The sequence below is a fragment of the Choristoneura fumiferana genome, chromosome 20 (assembly GCF_025370935.1).
Source record: "Choristoneura fumiferana chromosome 20, NRCan_CFum_1, whole genome shotgun sequence".
NCBI lineage: Eukaryota > Metazoa > Arthropoda > Insecta > Lepidoptera > Tortricidae > Choristoneura > Choristoneura fumiferana.
In genome coordinates this window covers 7,758,392-7,779,689 of record NC_133491.1, presented here as the reverse complement: position 1 = coordinate 7,779,689, position 21,298 = coordinate 7,758,392, and the positions used below count along the sequence as shown (strand labels likewise).

Sequence of the window (21,298 nt, the reverse complement as noted above, 5' to 3'; positions counted from 1 at the left end):
TTAAAAATTCCAGTGACTTTTTGCAGAGGTGTATGTAACACCTCTCCATTGAAACTATATCAACCACTAATTGCTATACATAAAGTTAATTAAAAGCTCACATTGTAAACAGCAGAATCAAGCAAATTTTGCCTGCACAAGAATCTTATTATGAACTTCCCCAGACACAATACCTATCGAATCACTTCTACGATTCGATTTCCTGTCTTCGTTGTTTCTCTCCATACATTAATGAAAACTAATCACAAACCCGAATCCACAGCTTACAGTAGTGGATCCCAGACTTCGCTGACTGGAGCTTACTGAGTTCTCGGGAAATTATCTCGCGACTGCAGGCAGCCATAAACTTTTAACTATCGTGCAGGGAAAGAATCTTTTATTGAGCTTTGAGTAATTGTGCAGGTGGTAATACCTACTACGAGTAACACACTATTTTTTTATTAAAAAATACTCTCAAAAAGTGGTGCAAAAATATTTAAAAAGAATTTGAAAGCGAGCAGGACGAAGAAAGTTTTGACAGTAATTTTAAGTATTAAAACTTTATGAAAAACAGACAACCAGGTAAGCAGACGGACAAAAAAGTGATAAGAACACTATAAAACCAATGTTTTGATCACTAAATAGTGACTTCGTAAATAACCCAATTTGCAAGCGGACAACCGATTCAAAAGCAGCATTTGCAGGTGGTATGACCTTGTGCAAGGTCCGCCCGGATTGCTACCACCATCTTGCTCGCTAATCCTGCCGTGAAGCAGCAGTGCTTGCACTGTTGTGTTTCGGCGTGGAGAGTAAGACAGCCGGTGAAATTACTGGCACTTGAGGTATCCCATCTTACGCCTCTAGGTTGGCAACGCATCTCATCGTTTGCCATCCAGTCGAATAAAAAAAAAGCAAGAGGCTATTTATAAATTACCTATGCCACACCAAATTTAAACATTTATAGCCCCCCTCTTGTTACACCTTACTTTGTTCTTGTATAACAAACCGCCTGACCCTAAACGTGTGACATAATTTTATGTGTGACCTACAAGGTGCATTTGGTGAGACGACCGGATGGCCAAGTGGTTAGAGAACCTGACTACGAAGCTTGAGGTCCCGGGTTCGATTCTTGGCCGGGGCATATATTTGTATGAACAACACGAATGTTTGTTCTCGGGTCTTGGATGTTTAATGTGTACTTAAGTTTGTATTTTTCTATATAAGTATGTTTATCATAGTACAAGCTTGCTTAGTTTGGCACTATGTCAATTGCAGTCAAATGTCCCCTGATATTTATTTATTTTATTTGAAAGTGTCCAGAGTCCCACCAGTATAACTTCTCGTAATCGTCATGCACCAAGTGTGAGCCCTGGTTAAAGAGGCGTAATCTGGCTGTAACAAGGCTATAACGCAGCCTCCGTAATGGGCCGTTCACGGTGGAGCCTTTTGTGGTTCCCTCCGCGCTGTTTACTCTGCCCGTTTTTATTTGCTATGATACGTATTTCATTCGGAACTGGAGACACGACGTGCGATTTCAAATTCGAATGCCGGTTAAACTTTGGCTGGCTTTGGGGGTGTATGAGATTTTAAATTAAATAAATACAATAAATAAATATCATGGGACACTTGACTACAATTGACCTAGTCCCAAACTAAGCAAAGCTTTTACTATAGATATTAGGCAACGGATAAACATACTTACATAGATAAAAACATACTTAAATACATATATTAAACATCCAAGACCCGAGAGCAAACATTTGTATTACTCATACAAATATCTGCCCCGGCCCGGCTTCGAACCCGGGACCGCAAGTGTCGTAGTCAGGTTCTCTAACCACTTGGCCATCCGGTGGCAAAATATATTCAATACAAATTTCTTACCTACTTAATTTTAATTAATTTTTTTAAAGTAAAATTCCCAAACCTTTTTTTATTCAATACAAATTCATAGCATTACAGTTGGTACCAATGCAATGTGCTGTGAATATGAACTAATAATCGTTAGGTATACAGCGGTGGAAGGTTGCAAAATCACATTTTGCGCTCTTCTTTAAACAATTATTTTTAATATATACACTCGCATGGAAGGTCGCTATAGGACATGTAGTATTTAAAAACAAATCGGAAAGAAAAAGCTCTTTATAAAATACGGACTATACTGCCGCGAAGTTTTTTTGCTTCGTTTTATTGATATCTAATAAAGTTCCTGATTTTTGCCCATTGCGCCTGATATGGGAAAAATCTCCAGAAATAAAAGTTTTCATTCATACATTCATTCAATTTAAATCCATCACCGAGTTCCTTAAAACAAAAACAAGATCACAGACTAGGTACACGAAATTTTTAATGAAAACTTTTAACTCGTGTATTGCCAAGTTGAATCAGGGTCCTGCAGGGCAGGATATTAAAAAGAGAGCAATATACACTTATTCCACCCGTGGAAACTTTTACTAATTTAATTGACCCAAAAGAGAAAAGTTTTTGTTTCGCGCAAATAAAGGAGGTTGTTTCATATAATTAAAAGCGGTGACGCTCTAAAGAAAATCTTTGTGCTAATAATATACTGAACAAACAACATTACGTTTCTCTTAGGGCTTTCGCTGCCGAGTTGCTTGTATTTTTTGTCGTTGTTTTTTTTACAACCAAAGGAATATGGCGGTCGTTGGAACACAATATATCCAGCCGCACGTGTGGAAAAACTCAAAATGAGCACCATTTTTAGGGTTTCGTACTTCAACAAGAAATAAACGGAACTCTTTAGGATCAGAGGCTCGGGATCGCAATCTAATGACAGATTTCGCATACAAAAACTGTCATTTGATTGCGATCGCGGGCGTTAGAAACGTCAGGCAATACGAGTACAGGTTGTTTTCCGTTTGTCTGACTGTCTGTGGCTTGAGATGTCCATATAAACACTACATACCTACACTCATACAAATGTACAGCTTTCTGGCACATATTGCTAAATCTCTAAGCTAAACCGTGCATGGACGGATGGACATTATGAAACTATTGGATAAGGATTCCTTGCCGTGGAATGAAGGCCAATCAAGCTTTAGAGTATCTGTGACTGTGAGAGTACTTCTCGTAAATCTAGAATACTAAAATTTAGAAAGAGACAATGTCGTACAGCACAAACTCTTTTTTACTCTCGATTCCCGCGATAAAATGTAAGTGCGGGTCGTATTTGACCGTTTATTCAAGTTTCTTGAACCATCTATTTTCATGAACTGAAATTGAGATGAAAAAAAGTGGTAAAATCCTATTGGTGTCTATAGTTTTACCGAATAGAGCCTGAGGGGCGCTCAGACACAAGTGAGAGTGCGACATGCCATTCTATTTCTATTCTCGTACAACAAACCACAAGCCCGTCTTTGACGTCATACACCTGACCCACATAATTCAAGCTACTGGACACGATGCTTAACTATCCCAACCGCTTAATCCCGTTACTACCTGATTCATTATCATGTTGGTATTATAATACGGATGCATACTTTGGCGAGCTACCGAACATACACAAAAAAAAACATAAACATCGGTCAAGCCGTTTCGGAGGAGTTTGGTCACAAACATTGGGATTGCGACACGAGAATTTTATATATTAGAAGAAAGAAAGATAGACCAAGGTACCTTCATACATGTACTCGTAGGCATGGATTACTCGAAGACTAAACTTTATTTTTCTTTCAATAGTTCTGAACACGCTTGAGTGTTTTTTTTAAGTCTATTCATCATCATCATCATCCCAGCCTATATACCTTCCACTGCTGGTTACAGGCTTCCTCTCAGAATTAGAGGGCTTGGGTGGTAGTTTCCACGCGGGTCTAATATTTTAGTTCCATTCCACCATCTACAGTCTATTGGTTCCATGGTAATTGAGTATTGTAAAATTACAAAGCGTTGTATTCGTTTAACATTGTAAAGTATCGTAAAAAATAACAAACCCATTTACTTAAGCATAATAGACCTTCCATTATATCATTAAGACATAAAAGGGTATTTTTCGAACAAAATTTACTATAAATCCTATGGACCTAAAATTGGTTCCATTTCATTTTCAACAATTTGCCGACCGGCATAATAACTTGAGGCGTATAAAATAAAATGAATTCTCTCTCTTCAAAGGGCTTACCTACTTGGTACACGGCTTGCTTTCTTAATTATATCTTTTTTGCAGAGAAATTTACTTATTTCTTTCCAAGCCGTATTAAAAAGATACCTATCTCAATTTGATACTCACCGAGTACTGAACCGACTGAAATCTGCTAAGAAAATTTATTATTTTGAGAGCTCACTTATGTCGATATTAAAGAAATAATTGGTGCAGCTTCAGCCCATCCAATTTATACGCGGTAATATGTAACTTAATATACTTAGACAAATTATTGTTGCCAAACTTATTTTGACAAGGAAAAATAGGTTATTCGCCCGCAGACATTTTCCTCTACTCTTACTATGTATGTATATCTACTCGTTATATAACTAATACCCTTAAGTTTTTTTTAAACTATTGAAAGAAAGCCACTACAAGGAAAACAAATTACACTACGCAACTACATAGAGCAACAATTATATACGCAAAGTGTTTGACAAGAACAAGATGAGAAATGACGAAGATCGCTTTAAATAATAATAATACGAATGTTTGTTCTCGGGTCTTGGATGTTTAATATGTATTTAAGTATGTATTTATCTATAAAAGTATGTTTATCCTTTGCCTAGTATTTATAGTACAAGCTTTGCTTAGTTTGGAACTAGGTCAATTGGTGTCAAGTGTCCCATAATATTATATTATTATTATTATTATTAAATGGCAATGGCTGGATATTGATTTCACGCAGTGAACTGTAACAGATTGCAAGTAAAGAAGTTCTTCACTGTATTATTTTCCTCTATAAATTAAACAAAAATTACGAAAAAATATTATATTTGTGGCGCAGAAACGAAATTCATTCTATTAATTATTTATTTATCTTTAAATTTTCCTTCTTTTTAATTTATAGCTTTTTTATTTTATTTTTTGGCCGAGATTCGATTGCCGTATAAAACGTCTTAGGAAACATGCCGATGCTCGTCATGGTTCTTACGTCATCTACCTACTAACAGAAGTAGGTGCATGGCGCAACTCTAAGCAACTGCATGTCATGCAGACATCACTAGAGGGAAATTCCAATCGTTGTCTTTCTTTTTACAATTTTTGTTTTGAATTGCAACGTTCGTATGTATTTTTTAATGCAAACTTATTTTGTTTAGTTTAAATCTAGTCACAGTTGGCTATGGCTAGTGGACACCCATTTTATTGTTTATCGCTCAGTGTGTCTTTTATCGACAGAAGAACACCAATTAAGAAACAAACGACAAAGTGTGCCCGTGTCGCGTTTAAAACTTCATTTAGATAATTCCAGAAATGTTATGTCATTTTCTATTGAATTGTGGCTGTGACTTTGTAAATGATCAATCATCGACGGAAATATAGGTACCATTCTTACACACACACAAACATCACGCCTGTATTCCCAAATGGGGTAGGCAGAGCACATGAAACGTTACCGTTTCGAAGCCACTTTTAGCAATTTTAGGTTTAAAGTTTGACAAAAACGATACAATAGTGACAGGTTGCTAGCCTATCGCCTACGGTATTCCTTAACCTATATCCTAAGTCGCCTCTTACGACATCCACGGAAGAAATGGAGAAGTGTAATTCTAACCCGACACCACACGGGGATACCATTCTTGCAGCGTCTAAATGAGGCTTTACATACAGAATTTTTCAAAAAAATAGCAAGTCAAAAAATAGCAGGTCTTGAGACAAACGTTTATTTCCTAAAAGCGATTTCAAGGATTTGTATCGCATAATTAGATTCCTTCGAGGGTCAAGAGACCTCTTCTTAATAGAGCCTTTATGTTTGAAGGCGGAAAACTCCGTAAGTTAGACGTGCCATGACCCTTGGGGACGGCATAGGTCCCTAATGTTCCAATTACGAGATGTCCCTTTTCAAAATAATTTCATAAAGGTTCCTGGAGATGGTATTAATTTTACATCATCTTCTGACTTCTTTTTCTTAAAATTATTTACCCTCTCCTCGTTCAAAATTGAGCACAGCAAAGTTACTATTGGGTCAGATAATAAGTAAGACGCTAATTGCACGAAAAAAGAGCTTAAATGTATAATGATTGAGTCAGGTCATCATCATACTTAACAAAAGTTTTGAAACGATGAGTGTAATTAGGTGTTACTCAAGTTAGTAATTAGAGGACGTAAGCGGGGAGATAAATCACGTCTCTACGGTGGTTGAGTTGAGACTAAAGCGCAGTGATCTCTATGACAGCTAGCGTGCGGACAGCTGTTCAAGTATTTTTTGAATTTTTGTCGTTCCAAATGCAAGTGATTAAATAAGAGGCCTTAATGGTAATCGTTGCATTTCGAAACCCTGACGCCTTGTTGGTCGCGGGTGATTGGACACGAACACATGAATACAGAACTAAGGTCGTTGTGTTGCTAAATCGTTTGTGCTAAACTTAAAGGTGTAGATGAAAATTGGAGTCGATCGCGAACTGAGTGTTCGTGCGTTCGAGTTTTAAATGTTTTTTGTTCGTGGCCAGTTATGCAGTGGCTCAATTATCTTTTTTAATTTGACCTCTTTTTATTAAAAAATTGAAATGGAAATGTGTAAATTGTGCTACGTTTGGACCGTAGTGTCGTTTTTGGTGTTCCAATTCGCGTTGGAAGGCTCGAGCCAACAGGCCGGGTTTGAGCTGCCAGTGCAATTACTGGGGTTCCCATTTATCATCATGGCCGTCAGATTGACTAACTTCGTTAAAAAGCTGAGTTACGCTTTAAACCCTGGTAAGTTTAATTAATAAAAGCTTCTCAAATAAGATTTTTTAAATACTTGAACATATTATTTTCGTATAAATGCATACCTAGCTTTTGGTAGGCAGAAACTCCGCACGTTGAAAATGTAATAACAAGAACAGGTAGATAAAAAAAATTAGGAGATTTATAAACATTTTCAATTTTATGTTATGACTATAATATACATACGCCGATAGTGTTAATAAAACACCTTTGACCTCATCTGCACTTAAAACCTCTGGTGAGATAGGGGTCAATCACGGTCAGTTATATGTAAAAACTTTTTTGTAAAAAAAAACATTTTTAATTCAAGTTTTTTTGCTGACTGTACTTTTTGTGACTGTACTTGCATTATCATACTACATTTCCGTACCAAATTTCAAGTCGATGCCATTTATCTTTGAGGAGTTCCGTCCTGCAGAGACGATCCTGGCCGGACCACCAAGATGTCACTGCCAAATTATGTCACCAAATTTACATAAGGTTGCCAAATTTCAAGTCAATCTAACCACTGGAAGTGGGTCAAATTCATCTTGCAAGATTTGACCGCACTACATAGATTAAACTTAAACATTAATTAAACATACGTAGCAAGCTTTTAAAAAAAGTTGCTATTCCGAGACGTTACCATAATACTTACCAACTCTGCGAATAGACCGCAATCTGGGTAAATAAATAACGCCCACTTTGGTCATTCAATAAACTGCAGCAAAATATATACTGTTCATTTATTGCGAAATTGATACTATATTAATGTATACATTCTAGAATAACATATAATAAGTAAGTATTGTTAAATAATTTAATCGGATGAATGTTGATGATTCTACATAGGTATGAGAGTGAAAATTTTACGCCAAAAATTTACCAGTTTCGTGAAAAGTGGCGCTCTCATTTAACTTTTACTTAGGTACCTATTTATGTGGATATCTGGTTTGTGATATAGATAGGTATACCAGATTTAGCTCAATTTGTAACTAAACTTTAGAAAAAAAAACAAAAGATACAGACAGGTGGTGTTCATAAATACTTAATAACCATATTGTGTTCGGGTGAAAAAAAAATTAATACCTTCATATGAGGACGGCGCGACAGTGGGTTAATGACGTCCAGACTCCAATATAGCCAGCTAGATGCCATTACGAGCAAGGAAATCATAAAACACCCATTACACGCGTGCCAAACTTAGTAGAGTAGAACACGTTTATTAACAATATTTTATTTACGAAACACAGCTGTAATGGGGATCAGCCGGCATTATGACATAAGAGTTCGATTGACCAACATGAACCGGCGGGAAAGGTGTTACGCTGTCAGGCAGGTATTCCAGTACGAAGTCAGCTGTACTCGGAGTTAGTTCGGCGTACTGTATTGCCCGCGTTCACTCGCGAATTAAAAAGGGAATCGGGAACTGACTCCTTACGCGCGGGAATTTCGGATTTAGAACGCGAAGCAGTTCGATTTTGAAATTCGTCTTTTGTTATTCCATTTTTAAATCTCGCGTCTTCAAAAGTTTATGCATGTGACATTTAAACAATTGCCATTTGAAGTGTTTTGAAATTACTGGCTACAAAATAGTAGTAAAGATATTTAGCGAATTAGTAGACATCTTGATCTCATACCATTTTGTTAGTGTTAGCAATGGAGTGGAATAAAATCTTTTATACAAGCTTTTTGTTATTTGTATTGTTAAGTTATAATGACGTGAAGAGTCAGGATGCTGCGTTCGAACTGCCTGTGCAATTGGTGGGATTCCCTGTTATAATTCTAAGTGTTCGTCTAACGAATTTTTTGAAGAAACTTTCTTATTCTTTAAGTCCAGGTTGGTGTTAATTTTATAAATATGATATTATCGAATTCGTATTATCGAAGGCCTCCCGTTAAACTACAAACTAACTCGTTCATCCCTTGCTTACCTGCCAGCCTCTACAACAATGTACTATTCTTGTTTAATGTATAAAAGAAAAGAAACAAAAACACATAATATTCTGTTGGATGAAAGATACTGACAGCTCTTTATGAACAGATTGTTCATGATGGCGACTTTTCCAGAAATGTAAAATAAGTTCTGTATCAGTGAGACTTTCAAGGAATTTATTCAAGAGCTTTAGAATGAAAAAAGTTCACTTCAAAGTTCAATATCTCAAAAACGGCTAAACCGATTTTGATGAAACGTATCTAAGAACCATTGCTAGAAAACCTGCTTTCAAATAAAAAAAACGCATTCAATTCGGTTCACCCACTTAAGAACTACGGTGCCACAGACAGACAAACACGCAGACACACATAGCGGTCAAACTTATAACACCCTTTTTTGCGTCGGTGGTTAAAAAGCAAAAAACGAATGAAATAAATCATTTATTCGTGCACATGTCACTACGAGTAAATGACTCTCCTATTAAATGATATTGTAACGGATAACTCACGTCTTAAACCGAGTTTTGCTCGACATGTTTCGGGCTATTTCGTAGCTATTCTTCTCAGGAACCCCTCCTCCTATTTAGAACTACACGTAAATACTCGTACTTAAATAAAAAAAATAAAAAAAACTGTTTATTTCAATACTTAACAAAAAAAATCTTCCGCTAAGACTCTAATCAATTACCTACTTATACAGTTATTCATGCGTTGGAAATTAATCAAGTGATATCCTACATAATGTATCTACATCATAACATGGTTACACATTTATTACCTACGTCATTATTATGTTAGTGATTATTGTGTGTTTTAATTCTATTCTGCGTTGGATAATCAATTCAACGATTTTCTCACCAATTTGCACCATTCATAGGTAAACTCAGAAAACAACAAAGAATTATTATAATGTCATCAAATTAATTGGTCATAAATTTTATTACATACCCAGCTAGTATAAAATTAATATGGCGATGAAGTAGTTTTTAAATGAGAATGTTTTCACAATCGTTCTTTCTACTACTTGAAGAAAGCTTTAATAACGGCTTTCCATTTCATTTTACTATCAAGATTTTACTTTCAGTTTGTAGTGGAACACGAATGACTCGGGAAATTTTACTAAAAGTAGTTTTAACACGAACAACCATAAATCTATTGCTTGCTTAGACCTTGCTTAGATTTAAAAATTACGTGCTTATTGATGATAATGATCGATCTTTTATTAAGACCGCATATAATATTCTAATAAATTTAGTACGTATAGTGCTTGATATTAACGCTGTAAATATAATAAAATTCATAGGCTTACAGAATGAAAAAGGTTACGCTGTTGTTGCTAGCGATTTTGCTTAGTTTCTTTGTACAGCTACTATTTAGCATACGTCTAGCTAGGTCAAAGATTAATAATATCTTGTCGCGTCACTTGTGAAGTATGCCTTCTGTCAATGTTACACAAAATTTCATACCTACATGAAGTGACATAATTTTGACTGCGACTGTACAATAAATTATGTTTTTCTTGTCAATAACAGTGCGTGTCTTTTTAGGGACCGTTTCCACCAGAGTTGTGCAAGGATGTGTTGCGAAGAATATATTTTTCATTAACCAATAGAAACGCTTCATTTACCTCGCCTCGCTTCGCTCAGCTGTTTCCACTAGTTTGCTGTGCGAGGATGTGTAAATGAAGCGTTTCTATTGGTTAATGAAAAACACATACCTCGCAACACATGCTCGCACATTATTGGTGGAAACGCTGCTTTATGGCGAGTTCTTTTTAGCAATGATGGCATATTTGAAAGCGTTGGTAGAGTCGAAAAATTATATGTAAAAGAACTATTAGCGCGGCCTATTCACAAATTAAAATATAAATATTTATTTTATATTTGCAATAAAGGCAGATTATTTCAGTAACTGTTTTTTTTAGTTTGAACACTAGATAATGATGATATAATAAATGATGAAATGATTATTAAATGATCGAAGTGCTAAATTTAATGTACCTACCTACATAGAACGCAATCGACTTTGACATTTTGAAGTTGAGGTGGGTTTCATCAGTGGCGAAATAGTGGCATTCCTGATTCAATTAGCAATTGTCATTGAGAGATTTGGACATGGGTTTTAATTGCTAACCTGACATCTTGAATACATAAATGGCATGATGACTTTGGAATATAAATCCATCTGGTTAAAAGTAATGCGATACATGAAAATTGTCGCATGTCAAATTTCTTTTGTGCATTTTGTTGCCCAAGTTAATGTAATACCAGCCAATGTAATGCCAGCAAGTAATGTGTACCTTGAAACGAGTAATTCTTGTGTATCCATTTATTTCAGGGATCTTGGAAACTGCTTTTAACGATTCTATGTAAGGGTGTGTTTTCGGGTGGGACAATCGGTTTAGCTTGTGTCATATATCTAGAAAAAATACGTGTTTTCGAGTTTTAGCCAAAAACTTCCGCCCAGGTACTTTAAAAAAACCTAGCTTGCCTTGCGGTTTGACCTATGGCCTCTCTCTAAGAAATAGTCATAGAGCCGAGGCTTGAATCTCTACATTTTTTAATTGCATCTCGAATTTCTTCAGAATTCTTCGCGCTATATCGGTAACCTTAGTTCTATAACTGCGGATATCATCATTTCTGATTCTATCCTGCAGAGAAACCCCGAGCATAGCCCTCTGAGTGACTTTGAGCTTCCTTATGAGGGTTATCGTTACCGCCCACGTCTCAAATCCGTATGTCATCACTGGCAACACACACTATGTGTGTATGTATGGCAATCCGTTTGTACCTGCAAAACCCGCCCTCACATAGAAATCGTTAGAGTTTCCAAGATCCCTTAAATAAATAAATAGGAATTACTCGTTTCAAGGTACACATTAACTTGCTGGCATTACATTGGCCAGTATTACATTAACTTGGGAAACAAAATGCACAAAGGAAACTTGACATGCGACAATATTAATAAAAATACCAATACTTTCAACCTCAGAGTGCCCAAATGTGGGTTGTCATCATCATCATCCCAGCCTATATACATTCCACTGCTGGGCACAGGCCTCCTCTCAGAATGAGAGGGCTTGGGCCGTAGTTCCCACGCGAGCCCAGTGCAGATTGGGAACTTTATTTATACCCACCATTGAATTGCTTCGCTGGTTTGTGCAAGTTTCCTCACGATGTTTTCCCGATGTGTTGTCCGTTGAAACAGCCCCTAATGAGTGAAAATTAATTTAATTGTTAGTTTTAATATCAAGTAGATGAATTTTCTAACAAGTTGTCAAAGTTTAGTATCCGCAGGATCCGATAATATGAAGTGGTGGTTTACAGCATTCAATATTTAAGCCGAACTTAATTTTAAACTAACAAAGTAATAATTAAAGCTACTAAATGAATTTTGTGCAACAGGCCGCTTTACTTGGTAGCTTTAAGTTAAGAGTTTTAGTTTGAACTTTAATCTTAATTACTTTGAGATTTTTCCAGGAAATAAGGTTTCACTTGTACTAGCTATAATAAATATGTATGTAGATCGTTGTTAATAGTATTAAAACCGTTTTTCATTCTAAATTTTTAATAACCCTGCGTGAATCTTCTATCTATTGGAACAGGTACCCAAAACCGATTGTATGTCTAGTAGAAAAATGCCATTTTGTAAAATATCTCCACTATCTAACCACCGGGAGTAAATTAGAGTTTATCCTACTCGTATATGCAATGAAGCTCAATTAACTTGTAACAGATATTGTTGCCTTTTCTTTGCAATTGGCAATCGTTTTGATGGAAATACAAAAGTTATGGTTATGTCAGGTAATCATGAAATGATAGCTGCCAGATCAATAATTTTATTGTGTAACGGTGGTTTTATTCCTCTGACTGCGTTAAGAGTAGACTTCATGATACGAGTACAACCAGTCGGTAGGTACCTACAATAGTTGCATTGATGGATTTGTTACTGCTATCAAATTGTTTTTTTTTACTCATTTTTTTCATACAAATTAGGTGCGCTAATATTATTATTAGCGTGAAAATTTCGTCGAACTCGTCAGATGCTCAGAGCTGCTTAAACATAGGTATAAGGTTGGAATGAATTACCAGCCCCAAGGCAAAGTCGACGTCCAAGTTATAATTAGCTTATCCGAACGGGTTGTAAACTTAACAAGGCAGAAAACCATTCTGGTGAAGCTGAAAGTCATTTACTCATTTTCATCTGTTTACATCGTTTTAATACTTAAAATTATAAGAATTATCTCTTTGATCCTTGAGTCTGATTTTTACAAAAAACTAGACATGTTAGTACGAAAATGAACTATACAGAGTATAAAAGGAAACAAAATTGATTTTCATGAGACAAAATCACCTCACATGTTTATTTGAATATCCAGATTTTTTATGTGCGTGTTGGTGTACTTATTTACGCAGATTTTGTAGGTCACTAACCGATGACGATATCCAATAAGCTACGGATAAATTACACTATATTTGGTAGGTACAGAAACTTTATTTGGACTAGCTGTTACTTTGTTCTAATTACAAATAAGCTACGTCCTCAAGGGAGTTGCGGTTACAAAGTTACATCCTGTAGTTACACCGTTGTGATCGCTTATATTATGTAGTACGATACGGTCCCCTACTTATAATGGATTCACGTTTGGGTCAAGGTCAACAAAGACCGGTGGATAAGGAAAACTTTATAGCAACTGGTTGCATCATTTATGATTGAAATATGAAAGTATTTTGGCTGATTTTGGATCAAAGCGGCCCTTGGTAGTGACGGTCAAGCGCATTGTGATCTTGTAACCTTATTGTCACAATCGTTTTCACTTTCTGTCACACGGTGTAAGGGTAAGGTGATGGTAGAAAGACATGGTGAATGCGATGGCGAGCGCCCGCACGTTGTATGTACAAAACGGCCACAAGAGTGGCTGGCTTTATTGTATGACGTCTTGGAATCACAATCGTTTTAACTACTGATGAGGGTACAAAGGAATTGCTTATATGACCGCGAGCGCTGGGGCCTTGGACAATACGGCCACTGAATTGAATTATAGGTACTTACTATTTTTGTTACGAATTACCAGTGCAGCATCTACCTCAATTTTTTTTAGGGTTCCATACCCAAAGGGTGCCAACGGAACCCTACTACTGAGACTCCGCTTTCTTTCTGTCTGTCCGTCCGTCTGTCACAGGGCTCTATCTTTTGATTCGTAATAGTAGACACTTGAAATTTTTACAGATTATGTATTAATGTAGCCGCTATAACAACAAATACTAAAAACTGATTAAAATCAATATTTAAGGGGGGCTCCCATACAACATTACGTGATTGTTTCGCCGTTTTTTTACTTGATATTAATAACGGCAACATGTAGACGCTTAAAATAATCACAGAATCTTTAGTTGTATAATCACTTTAAAAAAATAAATAATTAAATTAAAATAAAATAAATAATTGAGGGAAGGCCTTACATCAATACAACAAACTTGATTTTTTTGCCCTTTTTTTTGCTAATGTCTAATGTTGTATCGATAATGGTACGGAACGTTTAGTGCGCGAGTCCAACTCGCACTTGGCCGCTTTTATTTACTAAAAGTATCATACTTTTAAGCTTTAAGTTATTTCTTTAATTCCAGCTACGTACCGCTCCCGTAACCGGCGCGAGTTAGCCTACGATGCAGACCCATTCGATGCTGCGGAGGTGGAGAAGTACATAGTAGGAGAGTTTGGCGCGCGCGCTTGTGTGTTCGAGCGCGTGTGCGCTCACTATGCTGCGCGCGCGCAAGTGCTTCCCAAGCCGCAGATGGACTGGGCTGACGTTTTCAGGTAAAGACTATAATATATTAGTATAGCTTTTAGATAACTATACCAGACGACCAGATAGCCAGGGGTTAAAGAACCTGACTGTGAAGCTTGAGGTCCGGGTTCGATCCCCAGACGACGCAGATATTTGTTTGAAAAATGCGATTGTTTGTTCTGTTTATCTTATTTTTCAAGTAGTTTATCCGTTGCTGGTAAACATAACACCATAACACGAGCTTTAACCTGTTATAACCTATATTTGGGGTCAGCAACCTTTTGAGAAGGAAAAGCCAAACGCAACAATTTACAAAAAAAAAACAGTTTTTGAACAGCCACTAATATTTTTAGTTTCTACTATATTGTAGTATCTGGTTACATGAAATGGATTTTATTTCAAACAAATAACTGAAAGATATAATACAATAATGGACTAATTGCACTATTTTTATGGATTTTGACACTAAAATATTTTAATCAATAATTTTCGCGAATGGCACGCAACTTTACATCTACAGAACCGCTTGCGGCTCAACGCCTGGCCTATACCATTGAACTATACTAGGGTGCCTGAGAAATACGAAACAACTAAAAGTAAAAAAAAACTGGCTCTAGCTTGGCTTCATTTATCTTTTCGATATGTAATGAATGGAACCACAATTTACCAGTAACTCACAAATAACACAACAACAGCGTCACTTTTCGCTTACCAACATTTAATCAAAACACTACATTAGCCATATAATTTCGATACGTCCTTGACCCAGCTGCTTGGATACCATAAGTCTTACAAAACGCCATGCAAATTGGGCGGTTCAATGCCACGCCGAATAACCAGGCCAGCGAGCGGCCAAATTACTGGTCGAAGAATGCAGCTAAGTGTGTCCAGTGAACTCGAATGGTAGGGTTGCTACTTAAGCGAAGAATAAATTTATTGAAAATATATGTTGTGTTTACGTTGGCGGCTTCGTCCTCATGGAGACAGAAAAAAGTTATTTTTCTATCACTATCCAGTACTGTAGGAATATCTAAAAGACTTCTTAAGTTAAAGTCCATGATTATTTAACTAAATCCCAACGTGCGGTGAATTAGGTTTTGCGTGTCTGTCACCAGTTCTGTATCAGGTGGTTAAGATATTTTTATAGGTTGCCAATGTTGTTGCTAATGTAGTGAACGAGAATTTAGTCTAAATTAATACAAAAAGAGATTTGATTGCTTGTTTCAGGTTTCCTACAGGTTATTTTTATCCCGAGAAACAAAGTGGTATAAATTAATAATTTCCTATTTGTCTCCTCGAATTCTGATGATGACTCCTCTTTTCTTTGCTATTTTTAGCCGACTTCAAAAAAAGGAGGAGGTTCTATGTTCGACTGTATTAATACATACTCTCATAGGACCTTGATGCGTAAATCTGTGCCTGGCCACCTTAATCATTAAGTCCATTATGGACCATGTGTTGTGCATAAGTTAAGTGTCCTAATGATCGACATGCTAGTGCCTAATAGATGTGGTGACATTGACAGTAGGGTGCCTGTTGTCACCTCTATTGCTAATGACATAAAATCAAACCAGTGTTCGGTCGTTTACCTTACGTAAACTAATTTCGCCTCATTAAAAAACGATGTGTAAGTATTGAGGCATGTTAACGTCAACCCTGCGCAAGTAGGCCGTCGACGTAACGCCGCCACGCAACGCGGGTCATCGTCGAGTCACGCACACTGGGGCTTTTGGCTGCATTACGATCTCGGAAACTATAATTAGTGACCTTAGTTATGTAACGAACAGGTGGTTACTGCAATGTCTTACTGAGGCTCCGTTTCCACCAGAGATGTGCGAGGATGTTTTGCGATGTGTTTTTCATGAACCAATAATAGAATCGCTCCATTTGCCCGCCTCGCTCCTGTGTATGTAGTAGTGCACGGAATGAATATGGAGCTCAAGTCACTTTTCGAATTTGGAACGTCAATTTGTTTACTACATACAACACGTCATTTAGTTAAATTTTCACCTATACTTAGTCGATTTTCGTAAGCCACAGGAAATGATGGTTGAAACGCTTCATAACCCCACCCAATTATAGCTTGAAGCAATATCTTTCTAGCAATTTATAAAGCGTATTTTATAACAAAAGATATGACTAACATCGTCGCTCGGGGCTCTGGTTACCCGCAAATATGCGGTCACGGAGAATTTGCTACAAAACAATTTTATACTAGTTTAAGTTTTTAAATTGAAGTTAGTTAACTAAGGTTCAAATTTACCTATACTTACATTGAATCAAAAACATCTGTAAAGTAGGAAAAAAATGGTTACATAGAAATGAAACAAAATGATATAACTTTTATGCACCAAGCTGTATGACTACAGCTTATATTTACTTAGATCTAGTTTAGTAAAAAATATTCGTTATCATTTTAATTAAGTAGGTACAGTTTGAGTACTTTGAGTTGTCTTTCACGTTTTCTAACGATATTAAATAATGGATCTACCTATTCATTCTTAAAGCCTAGTAAGTAGGTACTTCGCCGTAGCAAGAAGTGAGTTTTATCCACTGCATTTTCAGTACTGACTCGACTAGCAGCCATGTTTAACGCTAAATAACTAGTAGACGGTTATGCTTATATTATTATTGTGAAATCTAACCAAGGCTGTAAGGTTGAAGACCAATTCTGACTCACGAAAAGAAACTGTATAATTAGGAAACTTCCGGATGCGAAGATTTACCCAGATATTAACAATCCTACAAGGACCATAATTGTGATATATCGAACTTTGGAAGTAAATACTAACAAGCCAATTATACTGGTCAAAGAGTTATATTTAATCGTCCACCGGAAATTAAAGCATTAAAATTTCATTATTGTTCCTCTAAACTCCAAAAATAAATCACCTGTTTGATATTATTCATTGATCAATGATCATTCATCATCATCATCATCAACATCATTATCATATCAGCCGTAGGACGTCCACTGTTGGACATAGGTCTTTCGCTATCTATTTTAGTATAAAGTTACTAAGGCATCAAGTATTACATTTTAAAATACAGGTATATTTAATTTTACCAACCATTTTTTTTAACCTTTGTTTGTAAGCCACGTTCGTGAATGAGATGAGTACCTAAACCATCTCAGTGCAGCATGGCTAGCATTGCATTCGAGGCGAACCATATTATGCAATATCCACCAACCACTTTCACTACTTGAATGCCTTGTGTTAGACTATGATCCAAAGCAGTTTGGTTCATTTTTGTTTGGTCCACCTACTCACCTATATTATGTTGATCTCAATAGATAAAAATAAAATTGTGCAGTATTACGGCACTTATGCTAAGTAGCCGTTTTTGCTCAGGTCACTAACAGATTCTTGCGTAAAGGTTTATCAGAAAAGGGTCCAAAAACAATAATGATTTAGGAACTATTTGTTTTCTCTATGTCTTCTAGCGTCTGGCTTGAGTAATCAACCAAGGGGCCAAAACAAACGATAACAGAACGACTTATGATTATAGGTATTTTTCTGACTTCCCATTTATGAAAAAGGATAGATAGAGGTATTTATTTGTTTATCGCCCTTATAACGAAAGCGTACAATGTGTATTGAAAACTATTGTTACAATCAATATTATTTAACTAACTGACTAGTGATTTGATCACCCAAACTTTTGTTTATTTAGAAAAAAATCCAACGATAAACTATAGAAAACTTTTCTACCGTTGATTGTTCGCCATCTTTGAACATAGATATTGTATCGTACGTAAACCATTCACTGTAGGTACATAATTAAAATATTCCTGTCTTTTTAAGCCTTATCTGTTTTTATTTGCAGCCACTACAAGCGGTCTTCCGACTCAGCTAAGGACTTCTATCTTCTAAGTGTCTTCTTGGGTGATATCGTTGGGTCCCCACAGCTGTGCCACCAGCTCGGCAAGAGAAGGAGCTGCGATGAAGGCCTCCTCGAAGGCTCTTAAATACGCAGTGCAGGTGTCCTGTAACAAAACCAATCATTTAATCTGATATATGTATTAAGTTATTTATGGCAGATTTTTACATCTATTTTAGAATTAGTTGTAGCGTCGTTTACTCTACGTACTATTGTTCTGTGGTTTGTCCGCAATCAATCAAGGAAATATGAAACTAATATTTATTTTGGCGAAAATAACAAAAAAAAACTAACCAACTGCATTTTTGCGTGGCATCAAAGATTGAAATTGCTACTCTGACTATCTCTTCTTAATTTTGCCTTGTAGAACAAGACGTTTTTGTATGATGTTAAAATTGTACTTTCCTATAGGTTAGGTACAGTAAATTAGAATAGATATATAATTAAAGGTAATTAGGATCTACAAATATTGACCAATGTGACTATATTTCATGAATTTACTGACGGTACCTAATCATATATAAGGATAAGTTTTTCAGTTTTTTATAACTAAAAATGCCAGTAACACTGTCAAAAACAATGTTAAGCAAACGAATATTTAAATTGTTATTTAATCGGTAACCACTATCGCGATATCCTTCGTGTAATTATATTATGTTTAGGTGTAAAGTGTATTTAGGATAATAATGTGAATACCACAACCACATCAACAAATGGTGATGATAATTTAAGAAAAAAAAAATTAGTAATAGCTTATTTACTTAATCTTATTTTTGCATTATTTTGCTACATTATTAGGAAGCATTAATAGTTATTTTATTAAGTGTTCGTTAAATTGTTTTTCGAGTTGTTAATAGTTTTGTTACTTTACATACACTGATTAATATCAACTAGCACTAATATCTTAATGAGAACTAATATCATGTACAGTCGAATGCAAAAATATATTATATATAGCCATAGCGTCAAAATATGTAAACATCGACCTGTTTAGTTGCATAAAGGTGTATAGATATTTTTGACGTCTTGGTAACGTACCTATGTACTTAATATTTATGCCCTTGACCGTACCTAATCTCTATTTGCTAACTATATTTTTAAATGTTAACAAATAATAACAATACTTGTAAAATAACCTGTCAATATGTAATATCGTGAATTCTTCCACTTAGATGCCACTGGCTTGGGTTGTCGATTGGATTATACCGCGGCGTGATAGTTTGGAGTAAGAGCGTTTTCACACTATCGTGTCTAATATCGGGGCTTGTGAAATGTATAGAAACATTACAGACAGCTCGACTCAAATTAAATGGCGGGTCTGAAGTTAAATTTATGCCCTGCCGCGTCTACTGATTCGCTGATATTCAACTTGTAACTGTGGTTTTACCTCTCAGATTGTCCGAAACGATATAAGGTATTGGATTCGATAAATTTCATACATTTTAATGTACCGACGTAGTATATAAACGTTCAACACCGATTTTTGACCGAATAATGTGAAAAACGCTCAAGGTATGCACTTCTAAACGCGAATGTAAAATATGTATACTTATTGTGTAAAACTTAGAATAAATTAAGTAAGTATGATGTATATATTTTTTACGATTTGTCAGAGGATTATTTTCCACCGTATTCGTTTAGTTGCAAACAAATAATATATACCTGCAATGTCTGTTTGTATGATTTTCCATAATTTGATGAGTTTGTATACTTACACGGAAGACAGGACAAAAGTTTACAGCCAGCATTTTTGTTAATTAGAGCGGCTTGGAATCATCTAGCTAGACCCTAGAAATAAAAATATACGTTTGATTATTTCAAATAGTTAAAATTATGTCACCAAGAAAGATATTTTTATTTCTTACTAGCTGTTGCATTTTCTTTCATAATTCTCCTGACAGTAATGAAGACATTAGCGAAATCACCCGAGAGCAAGATATTTTTATTTCTTATTTTATGTAGGTATGACCTTCATACCTAGGATGCGACGCCTTACAAGAAGAAAAAATAGAACTCGAGCCACAATTTCCCCAGTCATCGTTTGTACGTGCCTATGCACCGTAGACTGTTCTCCGTAGGATATTTATTAAAAGTTGCAATACCATTGTAGAAAATTAAATGTTTTTTCTCTTCTCATGCTCGTACAGTTGGTGTTTATGCTGGATCAAGGCGACACAAAATAATTGTTTATGCTCTAGTGTAAAATCTTCGTCTAAGACCAAAACAATCAGATGTAAACAGCCACAAACAAAGAAGTTTCTACATATTTTTTTAAATAGTTTTTAATTTATATAAAACTAAACATCAATCAAATCGATAAAATTAGATCAATAAAACTAAAAAAATATATAATTATAATAGTAATGCGTGAACATTTGTGAACAATTGTTTCCACTGTTGCTATTTAATTTTCTTTCAATCGAAGTGAAAAGCTGAGTGTAAAACTCGAGCATTAAACCCATTTTCCCCGCGACGTGTCTATCCACCCTTGCCGTACCGGCTCGGGTGGCTATATGAACGTCTTGGGTTAAATGGCTCGTTTTATGCTCTCGTTGTACAATCTACTATTTCTGTGTCTGGCAGATGGTTCAACCAAGACACCGAAAAAGGCAATACACATAATTAAAAAAAAAAACATTTTATTTTAGTAGGTATGTAGCCGTTGTTCAATTATGGTCAATTTAACATTCATTTGCCTTTAGTTATCCTATTCTATGTATTTCTATCATATTTGCATCTATCAAACGTATATAAAACTGTCATTTGACCTAAGTACAGTCAGCATCAAAAGTAGCTGGTTACTTTTGTACTTTGTCGTTTTACAGCCACGTACTTAGCGCCATACAAGATTGACAAATGTGTTAATGTGT

The 21,298-nt window shown here is 35.8% G+C and overlaps 1 protein-coding gene across 2 annotated transcripts; it reads left to right on the top strand.

Moving 5' to 3' along the window:
• The first annotated feature begins 6,309 nt into the window (after positions 1–6,309).
• On the top strand, positions 6,310–20,019 carry LOC141439132 (uncharacterized). Of its 2 annotated transcripts, none has more exons than XM_074103280.1 (3): positions 6,310–6,832; positions 14,386–14,575; positions 18,375–20,019. In XM_074103280.1, exons 1-3 carry the CDS (start codon positions 6,646–6,648, stop codon positions 18,514–18,516), a joined length of 519 nt encoding a protein of 172 aa, XP_073959381.1. In that variant the 5' UTR covers positions 6,310–6,645; the 3' UTR covers positions 18,517–20,019. The 2 variants fall into 2 exon arrangements, with proteins under 2 accessions (XP_073959381.1, XP_073959382.1); XM_074103281.1 differs by lacking the exon at positions 6,310–6,832 and adding an exon at positions 8,187–8,663.
• Positions 20,020–21,298: the final 1,279 nt, after the last annotated feature.

Excerpts from the sequence above, each read along its gene's own strand:
- LOC141439132 (XM_074103280.1), top strand. The coding sequence starts at position 6,646 with ATGGAAATGTGTAAATTGTGCTACGTTTGGACCGTAGTGTCGTTTTTG. Across the intron at positions 6,833-14,385 it reads GAGTTACGCTTTAAACCCTG|CTACGTACCGCTCCCGTAAC; the intron begins GTAAGTTTAATT and ends CTTTAATTCCAG. Across the intron at positions 14,576-18,374 it reads GACTGGGCTGACGTTTTCAG|CCACTACAAGCGGTCTTCCG; the intron begins GTAAAGACTATA and ends TTTTATTTGCAG.